The 16,384-nt window shown below is 36.1% G+C and overlaps 2 protein-coding genes across 4 annotated transcripts; both read right to left on the reverse strand.

Moving 5' to 3' along the window:
* Positions 1-837: 837 nt before the first annotated feature.
* LOC128879042 (peroxidasin-like) lies at positions 838-11,654 on the reverse strand. Of its 3 annotated transcripts, none has more exons than XM_054127843.1 (8): positions 10,782-11,654; positions 8,306-9,077; positions 6,611-7,038; positions 3,303-3,550; positions 2,481-2,730; positions 2,075-2,193; positions 1,598-1,757; positions 838-1,502 (listed from the first exon to the last, which is right to left on the reverse strand). In XM_054127843.1, the coding sequence occupies exons 1-8, from the start codon at positions 10,835-10,837 to the stop codon at positions 1,424-1,426; spliced, it is 2,112 nt and encodes a 703-aa protein (XP_053983818.1). In that variant the 5' UTR covers positions 10,838-11,654; the 3' UTR covers positions 838-1,423. The 3 variants fall into 3 exon arrangements, with proteins under 3 accessions (XP_053983818.1, XP_053983835.1, XP_053983825.1); XM_054127860.1 differs by having other exon boundaries at positions 8,306-8,909; positions 10,782-11,653; XM_054127850.1 differs by having other exon boundaries at positions 8,306-9,091; positions 10,782-10,848.
* A 673-nt stretch (positions 11,655-12,327) lies between these two features.
* LOC128879065 (U4/U6 small nuclear ribonucleoprotein Prp3) lies at positions 12,328-15,220 on the reverse strand. Its single transcript, XM_054127884.1, has 5 exons — positions 14,760-15,220; positions 14,305-14,516; positions 13,452-14,238; positions 13,008-13,365; positions 12,328-12,900 (listed from the first exon to the last, which is right to left on the reverse strand). The coding sequence occupies exons 1-5, from the start codon at positions 14,905-14,907 to the stop codon at positions 12,501-12,503; spliced, it is 1,905 nt and encodes a 634-aa protein (XP_053983859.1). The 5' UTR covers positions 14,908-15,220; the 3' UTR covers positions 12,328-12,500.
* Between the last annotated feature and the right edge of the window lie 1,164 nt (positions 15,221-16,384).

Genomic DNA, 16,384 nt, shown 5'->3' on the forward strand with positions numbered 1-16,384 from the left:
TTATTGCTATATTCTATAAATTGGAGGAAATAGATTCTCAACGAATAGAGTTGTGTATTTTATTTAAGTATCCGGAGTTCAAAAACTACAATAACCAAAAAACAAGTTAAATAATAATTTAACATTAGTAATGGTTATAAAATTATTTATTCGTTGTGTTATAAGAAACATGGCTTAACGTGGAAAGCTTGTTATAGTAAAATAATAATATTTCAATAGAATTTTATTTTTATTATATTTGCCGTAGATGTATTAATGATATTAATCGATGGGTTAAACTTGTTTCCTGACAATTTTATATAATCATTTTCAATTTTTCACGAGTAGATGAGGAAACATAAGCTCAATATAGAAAACCACGTAGAAGTTTTAATTTATTTAAAAATTGTATTCCTGAAAGCGACTAAATCCACATTATTGAAATGTTGAAACCAATAAGCATAATAGTGCTATGTATGTTTTTTGCGTTAAGTAGCCAACAAGTATACAGGAATGAATGCACGCCTTACTACTCGCGAGTTCAGGTTCTGTTACTGACTGAGCGTTATCTTTTGTCGAAGAAAACATTAAATCTTGAGAGTTCAAAGGTCATTATAGAATCAACGTGGAACGTATAAAGTAACGGGCTCAGGCTGATTCTGAGAACGAAATACGTGGCTTTTTTTCTACAATTTCGAAGAGTTTTTCTTAAGAAATTGATTGTTTTTAGAGAAAGCAAAATCTGAAGTGGTTCATTGCTTTTCAGATAATCAGATAACTTATTAGTCCAGCCATAGATCGGTAGAATGATTTAAAAATGGTCTCCGAAAATTTCTTCATAATTTAAAAAAGTTATTATTACAGGCACTATAAACATACAAAAATGTTACATAGAAGAATAGATACGAAAACATACATATTGTTTGTATAGAAGATGTCCAATCAGCATATATAGAACAATGGATTTTTGAGAAGCAAATATAAATTCTAACATTTTTTTATCAGGATAATCGATCTTATATATAACTTCTGTAAAAAATATTATACTATTCTACATAATTTAATATTAAATTAACAATCCGTAAATTGCATTTAATACTACGCACTGGTAATTTACCACTTAATGTTACTAACTTATTCATTAATAAATAAGCATTGTAATTTAACACTTATACAGACCGATGCAAATATATATAAAAAAAATGTATTACGTTTTATGAAGAAGACAAGCACACACATTTTACATTGTTGTATACATATTACAAATAGTGCAGTGGTTATTGTAATTTCTCTACTGGTAATTTCTCTACTGTAAGGAACAATATCTTTTAACATAAACTCTTATGTCTTCAATTGATAACAGTAAAAAATAACATTCGTTATGTACAGTTAAGTATACATTGTTATGCAGTTAAGTGTATATCCTGCATAAAACACATATCAGTTACGAAACATTCTTATCCTTCCAAGATGAAAAATTAGGCGACCCAATCATGTGTATGGAGCAATTTGTTACATCATTCCTGAAAATTCAAACATATGTTTATTTCTCCCATCTGTCAAGCAGTAAAAAAATTATTATTTTATTTGATTTAATTGATTTAAATGACGAACTTACAAGAATCGATCTTTCAGAAGAAACGCTCTAGGTTGCATCAAGTTCAGTCTGTCACCATTGTAACACAAGATTTGCGCCATCGTAACTTTTCTTATTTCTTCTAATTGACTCAAGGGAAATGAACCTGGACTATTTGCATTTTCGTACCAATACCTGTCCCCTGTGTAATATATTTATTATCGTATCACCGAATGCGATTGAATTGTCAGTAACTAATCTTCGACAATTTTGAAATTTTCTTAATATAATTTTATATTTTAATTACTACAAACATAGTGAAAGTGGGAGTTTATCTGAGACGCAACGAGAAAGTATTCCCTCGGACGTTAAACTGCATGTTTACATTTTCTCCTATTCTTATTAGCGTGCGATCAATATGGTCAGTAATGTTTTATTTAGCTTTCAATCTTCTGGTAATGTTATTTAAACGTCAACTAGGTTCTTATAATAGTAATTCTTATAATTATATTTGCTTACCTAAACGAAGATTTCGAAAAGTACGTCCTAATAAACAAAGAAATGTTGGTCCAAGAACAGAATCCGACACAGGTGCTTCCGAAAGTGCTCCTGTTACTAGATCTATGTCTTCCACATTCCTGAAGATGATAATTTCAAGTATAAATTGTCGGCCCGTATCCATTTCGCGTTAATTTTTTCCTGAAGTACAAATAATTACCCAAAAAATAAAAAAAAAGTGTTCCGATACAATAAAAATTGACGGAATTATGAGTATTTGAAAAATGGAATCATTTTTATGAATAATTTTGTTGCGTAGTGTTTATTGCCTAAAGCATTGCTATTGTCAATTTACTCGAAGTACGTTTTCCGGCTCGTACGATGATCCATGATTACATACCACGTATTTTCATAAATTTTCCCTTACTTATAAACTGCTCGAAGTCTTTCTATGGTATCTTTGGCCATGGATCCTCTAAGATCATCGAAACTACTAATGTCTGGCAAATCGCAGAATGTTCGCCATCTGATGTATGGGGACAAACCGTGATCCCTTCCTTGTTGTATGACTTGTGCGGCATAATCCACAGCAATGTCGTTGCTTTTTCCATCGTGGAAGTATCGTTCCAAAAGGATTTCATTCAATCCTGGCGGTAAAGGCTTCCTAGAATGTCCCGCTGTCACGGAAATTAAATCTTGCATCCTAGATCGTCATTAAAACCAAGTTCTCATGGGACAACGTATCCAGTGGATCGTAATAATATTCGACAAAAATTTAATCCCAATTCTGTTTGTGCTTTTGTTAAGCTACACTTCGTTCAACTTATGTTATTTATTCAAACATTATAACGGTTAGCTGACGAACAAAAATGATCAGTTTCTAGTTACAATCTTTAATTTTTCAAACTTGTTCTAAATGACGAGGTAATGATTTTATTTGATATAAGACTATTCACACTTAAAATATAGATGGAGTTTTAATATCAGCTAAAAAGACACCTAGGTTCTTTTGTGAATCCTAATAGCGTGTTAGCATAAAATCTTCGGGAATTTGTAATCTGTAATTTATATTCAATGAAATTGTAATTAATCTTATGAAACGAACGCCTACGGAATTAATCGTGTCTGGTATGGCAGCATGGTAATTGTCGGCCATCGCGTGCCTCGCAATCCATTAGATCTTACGAAACGCATTCGCATCTGAGGATGTGTTTCGTCGAAAATGTATTTACGAGTAATTTCAACTGACCTGTAGCACCTGAGATCAGACGATCAATAGCACCAGCTTCGTAAAACTCCTGTGGAGCGTAGAACGCCGATAGTAAGGACCTTTCTCCAGACTTTAACGCCGATCGTGAGTCAACTAGGTCGAGGGTTTTTGGGGTCAACGCGGCAATGAAGAAGAGCCCAGCGGATGCAACAGCGTTTGAAAGTGTCGCATCTGTTCTGGTGTCGTAGCCTCGGAAGTAACCTCGGTGCGCTAAGCGTAACTGATACCTTTAAATACACCATTGGGTCGAATAATTACAATACGTAAACAGAGAGCACCACTTATTGTTTCTCAACATCGTTTCTCAACGTGACCAATTAATTATGGCGTTCTCAACATTATATTTAAAGAAAGGAGTTTCAGTACTGTCATCCAAATACTAACTAAGCAAAGAAATATTCTTACAAATTTGTGAACAAGATGATTTAAAAAAATACATTTCTTTTCTTATTGACAGAATCTTATAGTGCACGCCTTAAGGGGCTATCCCGAATTCGGAGGTCTAAAAAAAGCGGTTTCTCGTGAATTTTTTTAGGATGGAAAAGAATAATTAATTCTATCGAAATTTTTATCGTATTTTCATACATATTTGAGTAGTCTGTACAAATTTTTTCAACAAGAAATATTCAAATTGAGTCGATTGTGATGCACATTTGTAGAGCACTTCACAATTAAAACCTCCTATCGGCGGGAAAGATGCAGGTCGTAATTTTGGTTTGACACAAAAATAACCAAAAGAAATTTTCATTTTCATACATTTTTCTTCTATGTGAACTAAGAAAAACCCGCAAAAATGGTGAAATGTGAAATTATTGCAAGTTTGAAAAAAAGACCGAGTTCTTTGGGTGAAAAAAATCACTTTAACTTGATAAAAAAGTTGTTTAAAATTTTTTTTGTATGAATTTTTTTAGTCCGCATAGAAGAAAAATGTATGAAAATGAGAATTTCTTATGGTCTTTTTATGTCAAACCAAAATTACGACCTGCATCTTTCCTGCCGATAGGAGGTTTTAATTGTGAAGTGCTCTACAAATGTGCATCACAATCGACTCAATTTCGAATATTTCTTGTTGAAAAAATTTGTACAGACTACTCAAATATGTACGAAAATAGGATAAAAAGTTGGATAGAATTAATTATTTTCTTCCATCCTAAAAAAATTCACGAGAAACCGCTTTTCTTAGACCTCCTAATTCAGGATACCCCCTTAAAGAACGATTGTACAAAACTTCAAGTGAAAATTCGTGAAATTGGCGAAGTCGTAGAACTCGGAGTATTCCTAGATCTGTTTCCGAGTGGTACAGCGGTTCCTTCCTTCTAAAAAACTACTCGAAACTTTAAACGCGTTTTTCTCAAAACCGTGTTTTCAAAGCTGGCTGACACGATTTCAGAAAAACTATTGGACCGATCGACTTGAAGTTTCCGCCTCCGAGTGTTTTCGAATCACCCTGTAGATGTTCGGAGGGACATTAATTTCCGTCATAAGAAGAAAAGGAGTGGATAATATTATGTATGTAGGAAAGTTCTATAGCGTTTCTTTGCGTAATGTTTGTTTTAGTCGCAATGCACGGAAGACTTCTAAGTGATGTACTGATTTGTCTGACTTCATCACAGAATTTCGTGTCCTGGAAATGTTTACTAACAACACTTTTTGCTTACGCCAGCCTGACAATTTTAGTGTTACTGTTATCGGTTTCTTCGAAATTGGACTAAGGAGAAACAGTATTCGCAATCAAATACTTGGCTTGGTATTGAAATCACTGTATACAGGATGTTTCACAAAACGTGGGACCCATTTTAGCGACGTACCGTACACACAAAAGAATGGAAAAAAAGGTTCATAGAGACAAGTGTCCTATTCGTCCATGTTCCCAAGTTATTACCATTTTTGTACCGCAGTAACACGTGCCTGCTCACCTTTATAGGAAATGCTCGTAATGGCCACATTTGACCTAAATGGGAGCCTGTGGCCATTAAGTCACAGTTTATTCGTCATCTATTACTCGAATATAAGTTTGCCCATCTTTGATGTTAAGGCATGAGTCACTCGCAAGTGAAAATACAAATTTTAACATGCTTCACTATTCTGCATTAAAATGAAATCATTTCTAGTAATTCTTTTAATAAAGTATTCTTCGAAGCTCTGTCGTAAACAAGTAGTTACAACCCAGAAAGGAAACGTTTCCGGACGCATGTTCACATGACACTGGCCTTTTCCTGATGAATAGAATATGCTTGTAAAGTTTAGATACAGTGGGTGTAGAAAGTATTCGCACACCGATCAATTTCCAAAAAAACTATGTAAAATTGTAATTTATTAACTTATTTTTTATAAACAATGACATTCTACATATTCTCGGAAATCTCTAGAACAGATAGATTACAAAAAGAAATAGCTATTTATGTAAGTTGCGAAATTAACAAGAAAAAAACAATTAATCGATAGAAATATTGAAGCAACAAGTATTCGAACAACTGTTTAATTTTGAAAATTTCATTAAAAAAAAAGGAATTTACATTAATTTATAAGCATATAATATACTTCCTTCGTAGGCTTTCTCTTTTAAGCATTGAATTAACTAAATTATTAGTTATTCGAAATGGGATCTTTTTCCATTTCTCTATTAGAGCCATTTTTAAAAGTACTTTACTGGAAATTTGATGTTTTCTAATTCGTACGGAGCAATAAACTAATGTGTTTACGTTACAAACTCTACTGTAAATGGTTCGTCATAAGAATCGTACAAATACTTATTGCTTCTATACTTTTACCCACTTTTCCCATTTTTTTGTTTATTTCGCAAATTATATTGACTAGTAAATGTTGTTTGGACTATATCTATCGTAGAGACTTCCAAGAATATATAAAATATCATTGATTATAAAAAAAAAAGTTAAGAAACTACAATTTCACACAAAAGTTTTTTGGGAAATTGATCGGTGTACGAATACTTTCTACACCCACTGTATCTATTTTAGAAACATCTTGCGTACGTGTATTTCACGTGCATGTTTATTTTGTTATATATTTGAAATCATAAAAGCTTCATATTTTCTATAAAAGAACATCTGTTCGAATTCGAGACTGTAGAGATGGTTGAGAAGAAATATAAACAATTTCTGGAAAATCTCGTGAAATTTGAATTGGATCAAAATGACCATGCTCCTTAAACCTAGTGTCAATTATCGGGAAGAATAAGTTGAATCAAAGTTACAGGGTGTTTCTCGAATGAAATACAACTTGCTAATCCGTTAAATTAATTATGACGTGAAAGAGAGTACACGTACTTGTCGAGACTTGTTTCGCCGAGAACAACGGGCAGAAACTCGTTATAAGTTATATGCTCCATTTCCGCTATAACGATTCTTCTTGCTTCCTGGTAGAGTCTCTCGTCGTCCCAGTGAGGATTCAGTTGTCCCAGCTCGGCAGCGACTCGGTTATGCTCCCGTAGAAAAAGTACGTGCATTAGAGTGAGACCGGGGTTCTCGTTTACTCGCGAGTCCCCGCTAAGAAAACACGGGAAAGCTTTGTTCGCGCTTCTGCAACTTTCGTACTTCGGCGAAGGCATGGGCAAGTTCTTCCTCTGCGTATTAAGCAAACCGCCCTTGCCGGATCGCAGAGCTTTCGCTATGTCTTCGGAACTCCCATAAACCGGGGAAAGGTCTAAGTACGACGATGCCTGGTTGATCTGCTGCCGAGGACCCAATTTGCATCCCTAAGTCAGAAAACTACATTACATACTGTTGATTGAATACCATCGTAAATATTCTGCGTTGGAAAAATGGAAAAGCCAATGCAAAAGCTTCCCAAGTGCTAAAAAAATGCGTTAAGCGTTGACTGCCGCAGCCAGAGAGTGTGTGAACAATTGGTACGAGATTTATAGTGCACTGAGAATTCTTTGACGATGATCCATTCCCAGATCGACCTTTAATAGCCCGTAATAGAGAGACGCATGATCAAGTTCGTGAAAAAATCCTTGCTGATTGCCATTTAATCATGTGAGAGATTGCCGACGAAGTTAACCCTTCTCTGGATTTGTGCTAAGCAATTGTGACTGACGATCTTGGCTTCGCGCTTTTTATCCATTTTTCTCAATTGGACACGTTACCACATAATTTTAGCAACGTGTCTTTAGCCGAAGTCATCATATGTTACTGGAAATGCCTCAGTCCCTGCACGGTACACCTTATCGAGTATCTCCTCGATTGTGGCGCATATCGTTTACCGTGGGAACGAGGTGCCTGATCCTTGTACATGATTTACAACGGTATGAATGAAGTGTCTCTACGCACTTAACTTATTTTCATGAAAAAATGGAGATACCTGGTTATTTCACTGGACCTTCCATTGAGGAGTTTCTTTCTGAGAAAAAGATTCCTATAGTACTCTGGCATACGTATTACACCGACCTTACATCCTGTGGATGGTTTCCTATACCTCAGAACTTGAATCAAGCTAAGAGAGTGAATATACGATGATGTCGACACAATTAAAAACTAACCTGATAGCCAAGTTCGACAGTCTTTCACTGAAAGACATCTAAAGACATCGTCAGAAGTGATGGAATATAATATCAGCAGGAAACTACTCTAAATTTATCAGTGTACAGTTCATGTGTATGAAAAGATTAATTTGAAATAAAAATTTGTAATAGTTTCGATCACCCCTTGTATAAGATCTAAAGAAAGCTGGAAAAACGTTACGTTTTTAGATCAGAAGAGATTCGATTGGTTTGCGAGTCTTGGTCTCTCTTTTATGAATATTATTTTGTATCTAAAAGTACGAAACTACCGTAATGCATACAATATTTGTACTTGCAAGTCGTTCCCCAATCGTTTCCCAAAAATAATTATGATGAATGTGAGGTGACTCGAGGAACTCAGTCAGGACATTTATAAAATAAAAATCTTGCAACGATTAACTTGTTCTCGCTACAATTCCATTCTTACGAATAATCTAGATAACACGTGCAGTTCCGTTACCTGTAGTGAGTTTCCTGGGTGGGGCGCTGATCTTGAATATTCCATGCAGCCTATAGTGTTGTCGGCACGGATCGGAAAGCATTCTGGATGGAAGTGTTCATAATCCACGTCGCAACATTTCAATTTCGCTCCGTCAGGTAGTTCCATCTTAGGTGTATGCGCGAGATCATGAATCAGAAATTGGCCAAACAGCGCGGTGAGTGCCATCAAATACGGATGTTTAAGATCCAATCCACCGGAATGCACTTTCGAAGAGACTTCTCTGGCGCTAGGTAAATCCGTGCGTGGCATAGAGACCCCGTCTACGTATTCAGGTGGCAGGAATCTCACGTAAGCCTCCAAAGCTGCGCCCCAAGTTGGATGCAAACCGTTATTGCACTTCCCCGTGTGAGTTCTGTAGCGGGAATCGAGCCCTCTGCAGCTGGCCATTACTTGCAAAAAGCTGGACGACTCGGGACAGTTAATGGCAGCCACAGATGGCAATACGGAAGACGCCTCTTTCGACGACATGTTCAACGCTTCCACCAACATCACAGCCATTGTTTCCATTCGCAAGGCTTTCCTCGTAAGATTTTGCGCGTCCTCGGTCATCGCGTGGGATGCACTGAGGAACCACGACGGGGAACCACGGGTTAAATGTGTATGCGAGTTCAGGATCGCTTGTTCGGCTTGATGGTACTTCTCCATCGAAACATTTGTACGCCTATTCAGATCCAGTAACATGTTCGACGGCAATGTTGTACTCTCAACGAGCACGAACAAGACGAGGAATCTGCGAATCGGAATCTAAGGCTAGGAATTATGAACTTGTTCGTACAGGGTGTAAAGGGAACATTCGTCGCGGCTCTATAGGATAAATTTACACATCTGGACTGAAAGATACTGCACTTAAAACGCATTTATCAACTTGTTTGACAACTCTCTGAGAAAACTGTGCGCCCCATCGATATGACCAAAGTCACGTTCTCTTCATGAAACTTCTCTCTATGACATCTCTACGAGAAAAATCTAAAAACCTTGCGTCAATGTAAAAACCTTGAGCATTAACAGCGATGCGAATGTACAAAGAGTTGAATTTGCTATGGAGATGTTGCATCTTCCAGCAATGAACTCGTGAGAAATCGTCTGCAATTTCTATCACACAGAGCGGTACATCTTGACGTTACTTAATAATTGTTATGTAAATTCAATGCTTGTCTTATTATTCGACTTGACAATAATGAGATAGGATCAACCATTAAAAAGTACAATCGTGGGGTTGGGCGGATTCGGGTTACGAATTTTCGTTTCTACATCCGCATTGCAAATGAAACTGAGCACACGGAAGAGCTAGTTACCTTTTCGTGCGATAGGACCATGGGTACGAAAAGATTCGCATGATTTCTCTGTAAATTGGCTTTCTCATTAGCACGAAATGGCTTTACCAATGCTGAAGGTATTGCGTGACTTGGTTCAACATCTATCGAGAGAATTGCAAGCTTATCTAGAAGATGACATTTTACCTCGTTTCTGTTAAATCGTTGTTCCTTGATCTTCTGATCCCATTAAATCAGAAATAAACAAAAAGAGCAGGTTATTGTCAAATGGGGTTACTTGCAACACTTTTCCACTTCTATACTGTATGAAATATAAGGTATTTAACAATCAACAAAAATGTTTACATAATGAGGAATTCTCGTTTGCTATGCAATGCTGTTAAGTTCAAGGTAAGAATGTAATCATAATAATTTTGAAGGTAGCCAAAACCGGTGCAGTGGTCATAAACCGGTACGTGTTCCTGCCAGTGTGGTAGTCTCACGGAACAAATTCATGCGACCTTACGAGGAGATCGAAGAACTCGCTTGCTTGACATTTAGGATCCTTCCTGGTTCTTTTGTGATTATCTTACGCAATCGTCTCTGCTCCCATGATTAGCGCTTGTGTAAATTGATGGGAACCAGTACGCGAAGACATGATTCCATCTCTCTTCATTAGATCACAAGACTTGAAATACAAATTTTTGTTCGACTCCAGTCGTACATTAAAAAAAAAAAAAAAAAAAAAAAAAAATTATGGAAATATAGTCATTTCGTATACAAATATTTTTAAGTCATGGATTTTATGAACTTGAAGAAAGAAATCAAAAGCTTAAAATAAATAAAATAAAGAAACTAAAAGTTTTGTGAAAATTAAAGTTCTCTCAATGTTTTTCATCTTCTATTCGAATCTAATTACTGTCTTCGATGTGTTGCGTTGAGTCTGATAATTGTTTCATTTGTTTAATAGTATTTGCGAACGATAATATTCACTGATGATGAGAACATGATATTTGCAAATCATTTGTCAGAGTAGTAGAGACGGGGATGTAAATTTATTAAAAAAAAATCTCGAAAATTCTCGTGCACAATCACTACAAGAATCGTAAGACCTCACACGACTGTACACTGAAAAGGTTGCAGCATCGGTTATCTCGCAGAATGAAAGCGGAAACACTCACCGCGACAGGAAAGCGAATAAATCATTGATCGGTCTTCGTTCCGCGCACATCGACATTTCTCCAAAACCTCTAACCGTGTCTTTCTGTACGATAATGACCACACCTACGTTAATGATCGTTAGAATTCATTTGCCTCGTCGGGTGATCGCAGTGGTCGGACAGTGCATGTGCGTGAACATGAAGCGGCAAACGTGAACTGAGACTGATTCTCGAACGAAAGTAAATCCTGAGCCCGTCCGGTTGGTTCAAAGAGTGGGGCCCCCTAAGGATCACTGTAATATAGGGTGTCAACAACACACGGTGCATCGACTGGGTAACACTGTTAGTTAAAGACACGGTAAAAGTGCATGGTTGCCGTAGTCGGATTGGTATTACGAACGAGACCAAGGTTCACCTAGCATAGACTCTGTGTTACAATCGCGGTTGGACGTGCAGTTTCAAGGCTCCAAAGTCTATTCGCACTTTCGTATGTACAGGGTGTAAATAAAACGAATGGTTATCAATTTGAGGGATGAACCTACGTATCTGGATCGGTGGACATTTGTTTAAAAAAAAAAACCCGTCCGCGAAGTTCGTTTGTGAAGGATTGTAACGAAATCCTTAACACGCTGGGTTTACGATGTGGGGAGAGGAGTTGAAAGGAGGGTAAGGGGTTAAAAAAGGAGACGAAAATCAGGAACCGCCTACAGAATTAGGAATAGCCTGATGGACACTCAGAAGTTTCTCACATTGGAGTGGATACTTCTTCAAGCTCTCTTGGAGGGAGTATCCAAGGTTACCCTAGGAATGCTAATGGGATTAGGATTAAGAATACTGGTACACCTCATAGAATACTGTCACCTCTAAGATACAACGCATCGAGAATCGGGATATAGGAAGAATATCACGGGTCTCAAATAGTTATTCACTTGCCTATCAACTGACTGATCATAGTCAGTCATTCCCGTAAGAGATTGGGTGATCCTTTGAAAAGGCTTTCGGTGCACAGCATCACGCTGCGCTATAAGCGCGACGTGTTACTATTGAGATCGCGTCGCGGTGAAACACCGTTATAACCTTGAAATACAAGGTCAAAGTTTTCTTTTAATTTCTAAATGTTCTATTCAAACAGAATAGAATTCTAAGCTTCAAGGAAGTCACGTACCACAAGCACGGGCTTCTTGACCGCGCGTGGCAGCTCCGCGAGGCGCCGGGGTTTCCCCGTCCTGTCTCCTATTCGTTTACACATAAGCGATCCTTAGATGTAATCACGGCTACGCGGCTGACACAATTTTTGTATTTAAAAATATTCTACATTAACAAACTTGTGCGCGTGGTCACGCGCACTTTTACACCTACAATCCTGCAGCAAGGATCCGCTAAAGGGTATTACGTGTCGTATGAGTATTCATGTCGCGCGTGGGGAGACTGGTTAAAGAAACTAGTATAGAACGTGAAATAATTTGACGAAACTCGGTCCGTGCGACAATAATTACACTTACTTTAAAATCTCAACTTCGTGAATTGGGTTGGGGTTTCTACAACTACTTAAAAAAAAAAAACTATGTCATGAGAGGCCTTGAGCACTTTTATTTTCGCTCTACGCGCCATTGTTTACATTTTAGATCTTTCACTGTCCTTTGTTTTCATAATAATTGTTTGAATTGTATTAAAATTATCTATATCCGCGTTCGCATTAGCGCGCATATATATTTATTGCTTAAACTATAGAATCCGGTTCTAGGAGCGAATATCGTCTGTGTTATCAAGAACAGCTCCGCTATAAGCTAAATCCCAGTAATGCTCAACTTGGTGCTTTTTAAAGTGCTCCCGAGCCATTTTTTCGATTGGGCAAACTTTGAATTTGATTTCTCCAAAATGACGTTGTTTACTAGTGCCTTCCCATACAGGAACGCATTTGTTCGGTACATCGTTCCCATCGTTATCTTTTATAATATCTTCCTCCCACTTGATGCGATTCATCATCAATCGTTTATATTTACTTAATTGTTTCGCGCCACCTTCTACTACGACAACGTTGCAGTCTCGGAAGAGCATAACACAGCCTGTAAGGTAAAGCTGTTTCGCATTTGTTTCCACTTTAAACTTCTTTGAAGAATTATTTAGCAGATCGCGTATTCTGCAAAGGAAATATTAATTATTAATACCTTTTTGTATAGGTAACCTAAAATCTCGAATAATACGAAGTTATCTCTAGTATTTATTTGTTAATATATTATAATTTACCTGTAAACGGATACGTGTACACCGAGTGTAGTATCCTCCTTAAGTTTTCTTGCCTTTTTCTCTCGCCTTTGATCAGCCGTAAGACGTCGAGCCGCATTAGCATCTTCGTGTGCCTTTAATCTTTTAGCCATTTGTTGTCGAACGTGAGCTTCTATTTTCGTAGGATCTTGGACGGCTTCTGTACCTAATACTCGCATGAGATTTGAAATTCTCAATTTCGGTTCCGGCGGCGGTTCGAGGCCTAATCGAATTTTTTCTTGCTCTTCTTTCCATGCTTCTCGCCGGTTTTGTCTTCGTAACTTTTTACGTTCCTTTTTCGTTAAAAATACGGGCATATATATTGGTTTTAATGGATCAGCTGAAATAATAAATAGACTTGATTTGTATTACTTTCTTATATATGAAAGTATAGCGTATTTAGATTAATTATTAAAGAATACTCACTTGGAGGTCGCATTTGTGTGGGATGTTCTACAAGATTGGTAATAGTGGAGTTTTTAATCATGGTAAGTTCATCTTCGTTCGGATAACCTCCTGCCAAAATAACCGAGTCCCACCATTCTACATTAGGCACATCTTCGCTGAGAGCTTCAGTTTTTGGTGCTATGAGCGCCAATTTAGTTGCAGAACTTATACCGGTTTTTCTAGCAATTTGACTAATTTCATTCTGCAGTTTTTCTAACTGAGCTTTCATACGAATTCTCTCTGCTAGTTGCTGAAACTTTCCTGGTTCATGGAATTTCAATGTGCGTTTACCACGTATAGCTGGTTTCACACCTATCCTAGTATCAAAAAAGTGTGTGTCTTGAATTTCTTCCGGGCCTTTGGATTCTTGCAACTGCGCTTTGAACTCTTCCCGTTTTTTTGCCCGAATATTGGCTTTCAATGTTGGCACTACTTGAGTAAGTTGTACTTCTTTGCCTGTTATATCTACGGTTCTCCCTGATTCATCCAAAATTAATGGAGTTGGTTTGTCGGGTACACTGACATTACCAAGTAACCCTGAGCTTAGTTTACTTCTGATTTGGGCTTGTAGAGCAGCAATTTTTCGAGCTTTGTCCGAATCTGTTTTACTTAATAAACCTTGATTGTACATACTCCCCACCGTAGGTAATGAATCTTGTGATTTGTGTAATGGCTTTATCGGTGATGATTCATCTTGTTTTATGGCTTTCAGTGCTCTTTTTCTTTCTTCGATTTCTCTTTGGGCATTAGCCATCATTTGTCGTATCTATAAACAAATAATTAGTATGGAAACTAGCAAAATGATGGTAACATATTATTAGAAATTGAATACCTTATCTGCAGATAATTGTGCTTCTGTTGTTTTTTCATTTTTCACTTCATCATCTCTAAATCTCGGTTTCTTCGCATCTTTGTCTTTATCTTTATCTTCCATGTGACTTCGTTTCTTACTTTTCTGTGTTGCTTTAGCATCATCATATATTGCAAATATTTTTTCAGTTAGTTTTGAAGCTTTTTTATCTTCCAATAAAGCAGATAATTTATCTATGCAAATGAATATATTAACTATTATTGGGGTATAGATTCTAATGATTTACAATTGATCATATCAAAATATTAGTAGTGTATTTCTCTTGTAAAAAGAAACAGACCAATATAGTTACATGCTATGTCTTTATTATAATGTACAAGTACCTTGTAGATTACAACACTTTTAGACATCGTTATAAATTATTCTTTACGAAAATCGTAATTAATCAAACAGTAATACTATAAACTATTACTAACCTGCAGTTTTACGTTTATCATAGCCAGAAGTAATACAATTGACAGCCGTGGTAACGATAGCAGGTTCCCCAAAACCGAGAAATTTTTGAACTGCTTTTTCAATTTGTGGTTTCATTTCATCTATTTCTTTTCTCGTTAAATAAGCCATTTTTGAGGGATTTGCTGTATGGAGTAAATTTATTCCAAACACCGTCAACTTAACGAGAAATTGTCTACTTTACAACATAACCTATACAAACTATAAGGTTAAGTTCGCATTTCAATCACACTTCATTTAGGTACGATTGTTTTATATGTCAAAAAATACCGAACGTCTAGGAATTTCAGTAAGGATTGTCATGATATTTCTTTATGGTTCAATGCTTCTTTCTAAATCAAGTATCGGCAAATATATTCCGATACCATCGACATCACATTGCAACACCGTAATTGTTATTTCAATCGTTCCAACTACGTTCAGTAATTCTGTAATTCACTAGATGTTTCGAGACTTCAAACAGTAGTACCAACTTTCTAGTCGGTATGAATTTTACTAGTCCAGTTGCATAAAGCTAGTGGAAATTACCCTTAATTTCGCCGGAGGGTAAACTGGCGCCATCTACAGAGAACAGGTGAATGATTATGCATTTCGTAATCAGGATAACTTATCGCCTAACTAATAAGCGTTTTTTTTTCTGATGCTGTGACAGAGAGGGCGATATAAAAATTGCAGGGGAGACAAAGACAGAACGATGTCAAAGTGATTATATTCTTTAAACATAAATTTATAATACATTAACAAATACCTCTGATTGACAAATACCTCTAACGAAAGATTATGTATATGTATTTTCTTCTTCTAAATACATAATCCTCAAATTAGTATTACGGTGCTGATCACTGAAAGTAATTTTTTCATATGAAGTATTTATTTTATTTGTATACTGCTATATTTGCATTTATTCTATTCCATAAGTAACACGATTAAAACCAAATGAACAAAAACAAATAATATTTAGGGTTTTTAGAGTCTTCAAAATATTATTCATTTCGCTTAATCTTCATTGTGAATTTCATCTAGAAAAATATACAATTTTACATAGATTTCATCTACATTTTATTAGAACGTTGTTTACATTTTACATTCTATTAAAACACGAATTAGAAATCTGTTAAAAGGATTTATGATAAGGTTAATACAATTTCTTTATTTGTTTTACTAAGTTAATAACAGCGTAATATATAATAATTAAACCATCTGAAATGGGCAAATGCTTTTATGGAAACTTTTGGAAGCAGCTCTTTGAACACTGGACATCTGTTGCTACGGAGTACAACAGAAATTCCTGAGAGGTCACCCGCGCGTAATAAATCTGGATTTACGTAAAGTTCTGCGATAGTAACTTTAGATGGAAACAGCGATGTAAATCCACAAACTAGTACAAGTGAATGGTGATTCTAAAAAATCCCTGAATTTACTCATCAAGATGCCACAGACAAAATTGTTTATTGCAATAAATTCTTTTTCACGCTATAATTATGAATGCAAGATATTGAAAACGTCTACTGAATTATATTAATTTAATATCAATCTTTATCGAAGATTATAAAGAAAGTTATCAAGTTATCAAGTTATTTGTTTAAAT

The sequence above is a fragment of the Hylaeus volcanicus genome, chromosome 1, assembly GCF_026283585.1.
Source record: "Hylaeus volcanicus isolate JK05 chromosome 1, UHH_iyHylVolc1.0_haploid, whole genome shotgun sequence".
NCBI classification, from domain to species: Eukaryota; Metazoa; Arthropoda; class Insecta; order Hymenoptera; family Colletidae; genus Hylaeus; species Hylaeus volcanicus.

Bases quoted from the DNA above. Each gene is read 5' to 3' on its own strand.
- LOC128879042 (XM_054127843.1), bottom strand. From the start codon at position 10,837: ATGTCGATGTGCGCGGAACGAAGACCGATCAATGATTTATTCGCTTTC. The intron at 3,551-6,610 runs GTACGTGTACTC...GTGTATTTAAAG, and splicing joins GGCGAAACAAGTCTCGACAA to GTATCAGTTACGCTTAGCGC. The intron at 2,194-2,480 runs GTAAGGGAAAAT...TATCATCTTCAG, and splicing joins AGACTTCGAGCAGTTTATAA to GAATGTGGAAGACATAGATC.
- LOC128879065 (XM_054127884.1), bottom strand. From the start codon at position 14,907: ATGGCTTATTTAACGAGAAAAGAAATAGATGAAATGAAACCACAAATT. The intron at 14,517-14,759 runs GTTAGTAATAGT...TCATTTGCATAG, and splicing joins TGATAAACGTAAAACTGCAG to ATAAATTATCTGCTTTATTG. The intron at 13,366-13,451 runs GTGAGTATTCTT...TTATTATTTCAG, and splicing joins CACACAAATGCGACCTCCAA to CTGATCCATTAAAACCAATA.